The sequence below is a fragment of the Lipophrys pholis genome (assembly GCF_963383615.2).
Source record: "Lipophrys pholis genome assembly, chromosome: 4".
NCBI classification, from domain to species: Eukaryota; Metazoa; Chordata; class Actinopteri; order Blenniiformes; family Blenniidae; genus Lipophrys; species Lipophrys pholis.
The window spans coordinates 14,294,538-14,306,994 of NC_137637.1; the positions used below are offsets into that span (position 1 = coordinate 14,294,538).

At 39.6% G+C, this 12,457-nt stretch overlaps 1 protein-coding gene across 1 annotated transcript; it reads left to right on the top strand.

The window, feature by feature from the left end:
* Positions 1 to 53: 53 nt before the first annotated feature.
* Positions 54 to 12,028, top strand: LOC308108669 (inter-alpha-trypsin inhibitor heavy chain H3-like). Its single transcript, XM_080461813.1, has 22 exons — positions 54 to 204; positions 2,735 to 2,791; positions 2,892 to 2,915; positions 4,383 to 4,537; positions 4,617 to 4,721; positions 4,853 to 5,015; positions 5,314 to 5,424; positions 5,525 to 5,650; positions 6,016 to 6,132; positions 6,213 to 6,381; positions 6,842 to 6,967; positions 7,174 to 7,355; positions 7,440 to 7,625; positions 8,190 to 8,329; positions 8,427 to 8,587; positions 8,804 to 8,833; positions 9,344 to 9,460; positions 10,264 to 10,377; positions 10,470 to 10,671; positions 10,887 to 11,062; positions 11,145 to 11,235; positions 11,330 to 12,028. The coding sequence occupies exons 1-22, from the start codon at positions 64 to 66 to the stop codon at positions 11,466 to 11,468; spliced, it is 2,832 nt and encodes a 943-aa protein (XP_080317939.1). The 5' UTR covers positions 54 to 63; the 3' UTR covers positions 11,469 to 12,028.
* The last annotated feature ends 429 nt before the right edge of the window (positions 12,029 to 12,457 follow it).

The following is a 12,457-nucleotide window of genomic DNA, read 5'->3' on the forward strand; positions in this document are numbered from 1 at the left end:
CATCATTTATGGGAAGACTAGATCCCCACATGCCTCAAATTCCCTCCACACTTGTTTTCAACCATGCCAGGGGAAGTACTGTCCCATTTCCAAGCCATGCCTGCAGTGTGGAGAGTCCTGCTGCTGCTGCTATGGGTTTGCATTTGGCTACCAGCTCAGGCCCAGAATGCTGTGGAGATCTCCAGGACAGAAGATTGGACACAGGTATCCAAAACAAACTAGATGTGTAGGATTTGTATGTGTTTTGTTGTCTATACTTATATGAATGATTGTATATGCAGTTGTTAAAGCCTGAATCTTTCCCAGCAGCAACCCTTGGGTGTGCAGGAAGCAATATGCTCTGGAGACTACAACGATGTATTTGCTCTGTTTAGATTACTACGTTTAAAGGAGCAAGTAAAAATCCTGAAATAGAAATCATGCAGTGAGAGTGGTGACACAGTCATTTCCAGGAAAAACAACAGTGCACAATTAAGTGCTTTCAAGACATCAAACACATTCATAACATTGTTTTCATTTTAAAGTACATTTTGCACTTTACAACATGATTTGCCTCATCTGTCGAATGATAAATAGCCGAAATGCAATATAGACAGGCTCATGAGTTTTTAGATGGTAATGGTGACTACATTGTGATTTCTATCTCAAGCCTAATGTCTCTGAAATGAAGCAATCAAGATGTGATTCAAGGGGTTTAACATAAACATCCCATTAGTAGTTGTGCAGGTTATAGTCACAAATTTAGTAAACTGAATCTTCGGGGATGTGATATATGATATGAGTGCAAGGACATGATGTGTGCTTTTGTGGTATTGATACCCTTGAACGTTTTCACATTTTTGTCACATTACAACCATGGATGGAAAAGTATATTGTTGGGATTTTGTGTGATTGATAAACACAACATGAAGCGGAAGGGAAATTATTTGTTTTGTATTCATCCCCCTTTATTCTGACTCCCTTAAATATTTTCCAGTGAAACATAGAGCCTTCAGAAGTCACCTAAATAGAACACAGAATCCACCTGTGTGCAATCTAATCTCAGAATAAATCCAGCTGTTCATTAATGAACATTTATGAACAAACTGCATCATGAAGACCAAGGAACACAGCTGGCAGGTCAAGGAGAAAGTTGTGATGAAGTTTAAAGCAGGGTTAAGTTATGAAAAATATCTCAAGCTTCGAACATCTCATTGGCTACCATGCAGTCCATCATCCGAAGAAGGCCATTGTTGAGGCAAAGCCAGAAGAAGTCCTGCTTGCAGTTTGCCACAAGTCATGGTGGAGCAAAGATGTGGAGGAAGGTGGTCTGGTCAGATGAGACCAAAATTGAACCTTTTTGGACTACTTGCCAAATGCTATGTGTGGCGGAAAATTAGCACAGCATATGCATCACCATGAACACACCATCCCCACTGTGAAACATGGTGGTGGCAGGATCATACTGTAGGGATGCTTTCCTTCAGGCAGGGAAGGGAGGCAGCTCAGAGTTGATGGCGCTGTAAAGGATTGTGGGAAATGCTCCTCATAACTTTCTGAGTTGTCATGGTTACGTGTTATAGTTCCTTGTTTGAGTTGTTCTGTTATCGTCGAGTTATTGTTCAGTTATCTTTTGTGCATTTTTGTTGTCTCGTTCAGATAGATTTGTGTGCATTGTGTGTGACGCCCTTATCTGAGGTCATGTTGCTGGTGAGCGCACCCCTCTGAGCTCAACATTTACCGGTGGTTCTAAATAAATGCACTCCTGAGCAATACAGATCATCTCCTCAATTCTGTATGTGCACTGCCGGCGCTACGCTATTTTGTAAAGAAGAATGTGGAGACATTTCAATTTCTCGATGAGCAAATCTGGTAGAGATGAACGCCAAAAGATATGCAGCTGTGATTGCAACCAAAAGTAGTTCTACAAAGTATTGACTCAGGGCAGCTAAATACATTTGAATACCATGTTTAAGTTTTTTATTTGCAGAAAATCATGTATCATTTTCCTTCCTCATCATAATTATTCAGCATTGTGGTGTTGAGTTATCATATAAAATCCCAATAAAATGCATTTACATTAGTGGTTGTAATGTGACAAAATGTAGAAAAGTTCCAGGGATATGAATACTCTTGCAAACCACTGTAAATTGTTCGTTTGGATTGAGATCTGGGAAATAACGGCCTCAGGCTGGTTGTTGTGCTCCTCAAATCCCTCCTGAACCATGTTGCCTTTTATCTGGGTGCATCATCCTGCTGAACGACACATCTCTCAACAGAGAAAACTGTTTCTCCTAATGAGTATAAATTGTTTGCAACATGTTGTCCCTGTCAAGGTAACATCCACATTGTGATGCTCAAAGCATCATAATACATCTGCTACCTTCAGTCTTCCCATATTGTGCAATATAGCGCCAGATAATCAGTGCACATGCTTACGACGTTACGGAATTGTTTTTATCGCCCCGGTTGTTGCCTAGTTTTATGATTTCTTTCTGGTTTTATCCTTTACAGTTGTAAATCCTTTCCCACGCCTACATTAAGACCTTTGTGTGATACACACCTGTCTTCCCAGACGACGCTTTGGACTGCTTGCTTGATATTCTTGTAAAACCGGCTTCAAAACATATTCAGCAAAAGAGATAAATGGCAGCTTTACTGGTGATGAATAATCCATGAATCATGTATTATTGATGAAATCTTAGTGGTGATGATAAATGTTTTTTTTGTTGTTGTTGCTGTCTCAACCTTGCAGTCATTCTATACTGAGGTCGAGAAGACTGGAGATGCACTACACACTCGATCAGTGCAGGTAAACAAACTCACAGCCTTCACTTAAAAAAGTGACAACAAATAATTTTTTCTTTGCTATGTTTATGAGGCTCTCACTCTGTTTTTTTTTTCTTTTGCAGAAAAGAAGTACAAAGACTGCAGATGTGAGAAACTTTTCATTTAAGTAGAACGTTATCAGATCCATTTTTATTAACTTCACAACTTAAAATAAAAAAAAGACCCGAAACAAACACAAACAGCACCCTGTTAGCCTTTATTTCTCAGTGGTGGTATTGTTAGCTCATGCATTTCTCATAACATCATTGCTTCCAGATGGTACTTATTCAGCTTCTCTCTGGTGATCATTGGCACATGGTTTCTTTTATTCCTTGCTCTTCGGAGAAAACAAACATGCTGGGAGCAATTCATTCATCTGTGTTTGATTCTCAAAGCATTTGCCAGTATGAGAAACTGTAAAAGTTTCAGCTCAAAGTCATAGTGACCCTGCTATGTGACAGACATCATGATGGCCATTTCTCATGACGTCTGATCCAGAGTTCAGGGGAGAAACAACAACAGGATGCTTTGTCCTCTCGTTTGCTGAGAAATAGCCCTGATGACACGAAGCAGCTTATTCTGCAAACCTCTAGCGCTCTAAGGTTTGAACAATATCATACAATGGAAATCAAATCTTAAGGCAATAATTGACACAAAAAACAAAACTTTATTCGTAGTAGAATTAGAAAATATATCTTGCATAGAAAGTGAAACAATTTAACTTTTTTGTGAATAATGGCAACAAGTTTTAAATTTGATTTTAAGAAGCCACCTCAAAGAAGTTTACACTGTGACATGTCTGGCTTTTAGTTAAGATGTGCATGGGTTTCAGCAATGTGTCGAAACAAAACCAAAAATGCTCAAAAGTTTCATAAAAACCAACCAACCAATTAGAAATCTCCATGCACAAAGCTGAAAGTCAGTATTGGATGCTGTAATCTGCAGTCCTTGAGGCAGCACTGCATTTAGAACAGACAAAATCCTGTACTGGAAAACACTACATGGGCTCTGGCACACCATCATGTAGTGCGGGGTATCGATTTGTATTTTCCAAATTGATCTACGATTTGACAACCGTTTACATTAATCATTTTCGTGCAATTACATTACATTTGATTTAATTTTCATCAGCAATGTATTTATTTTCCACAATTACACACATGAAATCAAGCATTAGGATTTGTGCATGAAATATGTGAAAACTGTAAAAAAAAAAAATAGACACCCAAAAAAGCTTAGAACCTATCATACAGGGGTCATTGTGAAATTTTATCAGAGCAATACACAAAGCATATTGAAGATTTTGAGAAATCTTGGCAAACAATACAAATAATGCATGACGAAAAGCGACCAACAGCCATGTAAATTATAAAAACACTGAATAGACAAAAATAATGATTATAACAGATTAAATACTGAAAGAAGTCAGTTTTTTTTTAAATTTAAAGGATCTAGCAATTGTCTTGTAAATCATACACTCACTGTAAAGTTCCGTTCCACCCTATAAATCAACACTTGATGTGGGTTTGAGTTTGGGTTGCACAAGCGTTCCTCACTTGTCATGACGTCGTCAGGTGGAGGTGTACAGCGTTAAACTCGGCTGCATCGTGACGTCTCGCTTTGCCCACACCATCATGACCTCCAAGGCTCTGAACAAAGCAAACACATCCCAGGAAGTCTTCTTCGAAATGGACTTACCCAAGACCGCCTTCATCACCAACTTTACCATGTCAGTCAAAACTGGAAAGTGATTTCCACCACTGTGTATCATGTTGTGGGTTTTTGACAAATACTCATGTGTTTCACAGGGAAATTGATGGTCGGAGCTATGTGGGAGAGGTGAAGGAGAAAGACAAAGCTAAGAAACAGTATGACAAGGCTGTTTCCTCAGGGCAGACTGCTGGACTTGTCAAGTATGTTTGACTAAAGATTTTGTCAACGTGGTAGTATGAAAATACACCTATAAACTAGTCTATTAGCAATATGAAGGACTTTGGAGACTCTTAAAGGTATAAAAGTGAAATCTATTTACCATTGATTCCAGGGCTTCTGGGAGAAAGATGGAGAAGTTTTCAGTTTCTGTCAACATTGCTGCCCAGAGCAGTGTGACCTTCATTCTGATCTACGAGGAACTTCTTCAGCGGAAACTGGGAAAATATGAACTTCTGTCTCGACTTAAAAGTGAACAACCGGTGCAGGAGTTTCAGGTTGATTGCTCACCTTTCTTTGTTTATCTTTCTTCTTCTAAGTAATGGCACCACCAGGATGAGCTGAAGAACTGTGACTTTTTCTTTCTCTGTGTATTGTCTGTGTGTGTGTGTCTGTGTGTGTGTGTGTGTGTGTGTGTGTGTGTGTGTGTGTGTGTGTGTGTGTGTGTGTGTGTGTGTGTGTGTGTGTGTGTGTGTGTGTGTGTGTGTGTGTGTGTGTGTGTGTGTGTGTGTGTGTGTGTGTGTGTGTGTGTGTGTGTGTGTGTGTGTGTGTGTGTGTGTGTGTGTGTGGAGACAGATTCAGGCAGACATCTATGAGCCACAAGGTATTTCTTTTGTGGAAGCCACAGCAACTTTTTTGACCAATGAGCTGCTCCCCTTGGTAGAGAAAACGGTAACAGACACAACGGTAAAGCTTTTTTTTTTTTAAAACTACTTGCACGATTTAACTTTTAAGTATGAAGCATGTGTACAGCAATGTTAAATGAAATGATCTCCTTTTCTCTCAGGCGCGCATTTTCTTCTCACCGACAGCAGAGCAGCAAAAATGTCCAGGATGTGACGGCTCAATAATCAACGGAGACTTCATCATCACGTATGATGTGAAACGAGAGAAGAACCTTGGGGAGATTCAGGTCAGTTAACAAGATTAGCAGCAGCACACGCAAATCTGTTTAATTAGATGCACAGTTGCAGTATTACAGTCACACTTAAGAATAATAAGTTACTGTGTAATTAAACGGAACTATATGTAGACACATAACTGTGTAGTTACTGAAGTTTCCGCAATGCTTTTATTCCTTGCTTGCAGTTGTGAAGCAGCTCTCCCTCTGCTCCGGGTAGTAGCCTCAGTCTTTATTTATAGGATGAGGAATCCCCACCATTGAATGCTTGCTGTTGAAAATACCAAACTTCAATAGTTTAATTAACTCAAAGTAGCTTTCAAACACTGAATAAGACAGAATTCATGTTCATCCTGGGTTTCTCTTATTCCCTTCAGGTTGTGAATGGATACTTTGTGCACTTCTTCTCCCCCCCCGACCTTTCCAGAGTCCCAAAGAACGTTGTGTTTGTGATTGACATCAGTGGATCGATGGTGGGAACAAAGATTAAACAGGTAAACGACTTGTATGTTAGACAGTACACCACAGTGTGTCACTGTACACAGTTCATCTGTGAAACTGTGAATCTTGTCAGACCCGGGAAGCAATGGTCGCCATTCTGAACGACCTCCATGAAGAAGACCACTTCGCTATCATCCTGTTTGACAGTCAAATAATCACGTGGAAGAACTTCCTTACCAAAGCAACAAAGGATAATGTCAATGAAGCAATACGTTACATCAAGAAAATAAAAGAAAATGGAGGTATGATGACGTCATTTGCATCCATTCTCCTTAATCTGCTTCCCGTTTGGCTTTGTAGAGATCATTATACTACTATATATGGTGTTATAAGGTTTTTGTTTTAGTGTTTTTTAGAAAATCTTATGTTCAGTATGTACAAATCCAGTGGAAAAAACGTCTGGTAGGCATCAGCAGGTCTAAATCAAAAAAGATTTTGTTGCTAACATGCTCCAATTACAGCTGGTCACAATAGGACATAAAACCTAATCTTTAGAATGACATGAAACTGTGCAGTTTGACATATCTTATTCATGTGCTACGTTACAATGGCAATGAAGAGAAGAAAAGAGAACAGCAGATTGACCAGAAGATTTGTGAATATTTGCACCTACTTTTAATCTTACAAACATAAAAATTAAAAAGTTTTGTCAACTCATTGTATGCCAATGTATATTTTCTAAATCATTTTATTGCTTTTCAGCCACCAATATCAATGCTGCCGTACTAAGGGCAGTGAGTTTGCTGCAGAGTGAAAGACGAGGTGAAAAAGTTCCAGAACGGAGTGCTGATATGATCATCTTGCTGACCGATGGGATGCCAAACGCCGGTGAACTGTCACTGACATTCTGAACTGTGCATAAACACTGAATATTGATGGAAGATCCTTTTACACCAAGTTGCCAAGAATTAGAACAGAAATCTTTATTGTGTGTTGATTTAATTTGGATTCGGTCTTTCTTAATACTTATCATAGTCTGCAACAAGAAACTGCACCGTGCTCATTGCCTTGTACACGTATGCTTGCACCTGTAGGTGAGTCCGACTCCTCTACAATCCAGATGAACGTGCGTTCTGCTATTGGGGGAAACATGTCTCTGTTTTGTCTGGGCTTTGGGAATGAGGTGGCGTACTCCTTCCTGGATGTGATGAGCAGACAGAACAATGGTCTGGCACGTAGAATCTTTGAGGCCTCAGATGCAGTAGTTCAGCTCCAGGTGGGGAAAGGTTGTCTGCTTGTACCTTCAAGGACATTTTTTGGAAACGTTTATCACACATTTCCATTTCCGTCTCTTTCCCAGGGCTTTTATGAGGAAGTGTCCAGCCCTCTGCTGTTGGACGTGGACCTGCGTTATTCTGACAACAAAGTGGGACACTTGACTAAAAATCACTACAGTCAGTTGTTCAACGGCTCAGAGATTGTGGTGGCTGGTCAGCTGAATGGAAACGACATGGACAACTTTATGGTTGAAGTGTTTGCTCAAGGGGTAAGGAAGGAATCACTTTCTCACCTTTCGCTTGAACAAGACTGATCGAGTCATGCTGACTGTGTTGGTTCCAGTTCGTCAGTGAGACTCAAGAGTGATATATGGTGAATGAAGTGATCACCAGTTGTTGGTTTTTTCCACAAAAAAACTTAATATTAATATTTTTCTATCAACATTTCTTGATAAATGTCTTCATATTAAAACTGGAGAGTTTGTTAAATTTGATAATCTGATTGAAGTATTCCATTCAAGCTGGGTAAAACTTATCCAGCGAGAGCACAAACCCTTCTTAAATTTAAAAAAAACCCATTCATGATTGACAAAATGCTGTAGGAGCAGAACAACTCCACCATTCTACAGGTAATCCCAAAACTTCAGTAATCCCAAAACTTCTGGAATTACTTCATTTTGTGCTGCTTTGTACAGATAAAACACTCGTTAACTAAGTTCCTCAAAGGTTCAAAGTCTCTCGGTAAAATTCCTATTATGAAAAATGAGACCAAAGACATTTGGCAAACCTGCCAACAAGTATAGAACGTCATTGATTCTTTCATCTTCCTGTAGCCTCAAGAAGACTTCCGGGTGCAGGGGAAGGCCAGCGCGTCAGACTGGCACACGATGTACCCACATTTGGAGTATGTATTTGGGGATTTCACCGAGCGCTTGTGGGCTTACCTCACCATCCAGCAGCTTCTGGAAAACAGGTAGGTTTAACTCTAAAAGCTGCTCACATATATGTGGTACGGATTTCCTTTATTGTGCATACTTATAATAAACCTTTTTTTCCCCCCTTTTTTCTAGTGACTTAGTCTCTCAGGAAAAGAAAGACAATGCAACTGCCCTGGCCCTGAAGATGTCTCTGCAGTATGGCTTTGTCACCCCTCTCACCTCCATGGTTGTCACGAAGCCCGACACTGAGGACGGATCAGACACGTCTCTGATTGCAGATAAATTGACTGAGGGTAGAGAAAACTTGACGGCTAATTTTCTTCTCATAATAATTTACTGGAAAAGTGATCTCGTGTTTATTCTAAAGTGCTAAACTGCAAAACTGAGCATCCACACTTGTCTTCATATTGAAATATATCTCCTAGTTTTAGCTGCTGGTTTAGTTAACAGGTTAAATCAGAAATTATATTTATCTACACCTGTTTCCGTCTTGTTTCCCTGTTTTACAGCCCAGCGACAGGAAGACGAAAGACAGCGAGGTTTGTAAATATTCAATCAATATCTTGTGTTTATCATGAAGATAAACATTGCTTGGCTTAAATACCTTGACAACGTTTGGTTTATGCTTTCCACGGCGTTCCCAGCCCCTTCTCCCAGCTCCCAATGTCAATCAAAGTTATGTGTTTCAGTTTGTCTGATTGACAGTGGGAGTCGTATTTAATTGATAAAAACTTTTCTCCTTCTTTTTGAAACAATAATTTTGTCTTACTCCTCCTTTATTCTAAGTATATGTCCTTGTGCTGAGTAATGTTTAATTCTTGGAGGATTTGAAAATATGATTACTTCTGATTTCAATACAAATCTTACCCTGATTGTTTCCCCAAACTGGCAAAACTAGCACGCTCCAGGCATAATCTCTGCTATAATCTTTACAAATATAAAGCACAAATGTTCCATTTGTAATGACTGAAACACTCAATTTGTTCACACTTTGCAAGGGGCATCTAATTTGATGATATTTGTAATGATATATTTTCTCTATTTTACAGGCCATGCGCAGCAATCCCAGAAATCCCTTCAGTCACATTCCGGTTTTACTTTAAGTTCTGTTACTCGTGTCTCGAGTCGGCCCAGCTCCAAATCCCGTTCACGAGGGCAGTCAGATGGTAAACCATGCACACTATCAAAACTCTACTGAAACACAATAATCTGATGTATTGCAAAGGGAGAAAGTGCAGACTCAGTGCTAATCACTCTAATCTATAACGAACTTAACAAACCCAGTCATTGGTAATATTTTGTTTTTGAATGAGATGAGACGCACTGCACAGTGGTGTTGTGGTTTGCACTCTTGCTCCATAATAAGATGTTTTTAAATCTTTGGGCTGTACAGTGCTATAGTGGTAAGCACAAAGCAAAAATATCCAGAGTTTGGGTCGAGGAGGCCTTTCTGTTTGGAATTTGCATGTTTTCCCTGTGCGATGGTTTTCGCCAGTTACGCTGGTTCCCCACAGTCCCAAAACATGTTTATGAGTTTGATGAGTGATTGACTTGAGTTAAACATTTTATTTTAATTTGTTCTTAAAGCAATAATTGATCATGTTTATCCAGTGGATCCCAGTAATTCTTAAGATGTCCCTTCATTAAGCTCCAGGAACAGGTCAAGAAATGAAGATTGCTTCCTCTCATGGACACATAGTTTTTGGATATTCTTAGCGTTTACTGTGATATGATCACTACATATTTTTGGTTGTGAGGGGGCATTTATGACAACATTTCAACAACAGACTTTTTATCTATCTATTCATCCATCTTCTATACTTGTATTATTCAGGCTTTGGACAATAGGAGATTGAACCTGGCCCAGTTAGATGAATTCCTTAGGATAAATTTAAGTAACTTCCTGGACATCATGAAGGCTCTCTTTGATTATTGATATTGCTTTGATTGTTCTCTGGCTCACCTGCAGTTGATGGAGATCCTCATTTCCTCATCGAGCTCCCTGACAGAGACGATGCTCTGTGCTTCAACATCAATGATAAACCAGGAACCATTTTTAATCTGGTCAGAGACCCAAACTCAGGTCAGTCCAAGGTTCAATCACACGATCGTGAAAGCACAAGTTTGTTTTCTGCAATAATAATCTGAATCTTTTCTTTTCTTTGCTTATTATAGGCTTTTTGGTTAACGGCCAAATTATTGGCAAAAAGAAAGTTGTTCCGGGGGGAAACACCAACACCTACTTTGGCCGTTTTGTGATCGCCCATCAGAAGCTCAGGGTGAGACTGGAGGTGAGCACACAGGGCATCTCTGTCTTCTACGATGGTGAGCAGATCAAGCTGCTGTGGTCCGATACGGGATACATCAAAAAAACCAAGTGAGTGGCAACTCCTTGTGAATATTATCTACACTTACTGGACAACAAATCATGTTTATGAAACCGGCTGTTTCTCAGTAATTCCCTCCCTGAATATGCTTTTAGAATTAATTCAAGCTAAATATACCTAACTCACATCAACACACATGGCTTCTGTGTTTTATAACGACAGGAAATAATCACAACATTGGTGTATTTTTTTGTCTCTCTTCCAGCATTGACCTCAGATTAACTAATAACTGCAGCTTGACAGTGACACTGAGGCACTCAGTTAGATTTATGGTCATTAAACACACAAAGGTTTGGAGGAGGCGACATGACCAACAAGACTACCTGGGTTTCTACACCCTGGACAGCCACCACCTGTCTGCTTCAGTTCACGGCCTGCTAGGTTGAGTACAGCCCTGCATAGTACGCTTGTGTCACTATTTTATGACCCGTGATTCCTCATGTGTGAATCGTATTAACTTCAGGTCAGTTCTACAACGGGGTTGACTTTGAAGTGGAAGTGCAGAAGAACTATGCCATCATGTATGTGAAGGGACAAACACTCAACGTAACCAGGTGTGTTTCTTCTTCTTCTTTTTCACCAAATTCAACGTAGGAGTAAATTTATTCTGCCTATACACATGTCTTTTTTTCTCAATATCTTCCTCAGACACTGGCAGAAAGACTTCAGCAGAGATGTGAAAATTGGAGAGAGTACCCCCTGCTGGTTTGTCAGCAACGATGGCGCTGGCCTCATCGATGGAACAGCCTCAGACTACATTGTATCAGGCCTTTTTAAGGCTGTATGAATCTCAAGAAAGCAATCTATCAGTGATATTGCTCTAACAGAGACAACAGCAGTTGCGCTATTGAGTGGGTCGCAGTGTATGTGAGACCCAGAGGGAAAGCAAGGTGTATTTGTAATTACATGATCACGGAAAATATATCGTGAGGAATGTATCACATTGAGTGAATGCCACAGAGTGATATGATTTTAAATATGTCATGATATTAACTGCCACTCATTTTTTCATAATCAAATAAGTATTTTGGTTACAGGAAACATTTTGAAGGGCGAATAACACTGGAGGTGAATCCATCACAGTGGCATATTCTAATGTCATGTAAATGGACACGATGAGACACGTATTAGTGAATTTAGGGTTTTGCTCACAGTAAAGATGAAACCATTTATCTTCCTTTCTTTCTTCCGAATTGCATGGCTAATTCTATATTATCACAACAGACCGTCAAATGTCCTACATGCCCAGGTTGAGTTGAGGATTGAACAGTCAACCTTGGGAATGAAAGATAAGTTTGCTACAGTCACTGTCACTAAATGTCATACCCAATAAAACAGTTATTCACATATTGATATCTTGTTCCTGATTTTATTAATATGCTTTAAACACAACATCACAGGAGTTTGTACAATTGGCTTCCTAGTCTAAATCAATACACCCTCGTCAAAACATGGCCTCATGCGGCTTTATGGAGACTCTCTCTCGTGTTGGTGCATTTCTGTGCCTGTTTCGGCTTGTCACACCACAGCCCTGATGCAAGCAGTGACAGTAATTACGGCTCTGAAGCATAAAGTATGTCTCAAGGTCTTGTCAGTGCAGCAGCATACCAAATAGCAGGGCTCAGGATTGACTCAACTAAAAGCTGCAAAAATACCAACCAGCTTTGCCTCACTTTGTCGAGCACTGACAGTGCCAAAGGACACTATTAAAACCTGTGTTTCTTCTTCTTCTTCTTCTCATTATTATTATTATTATTATTATTATTATTATTATTA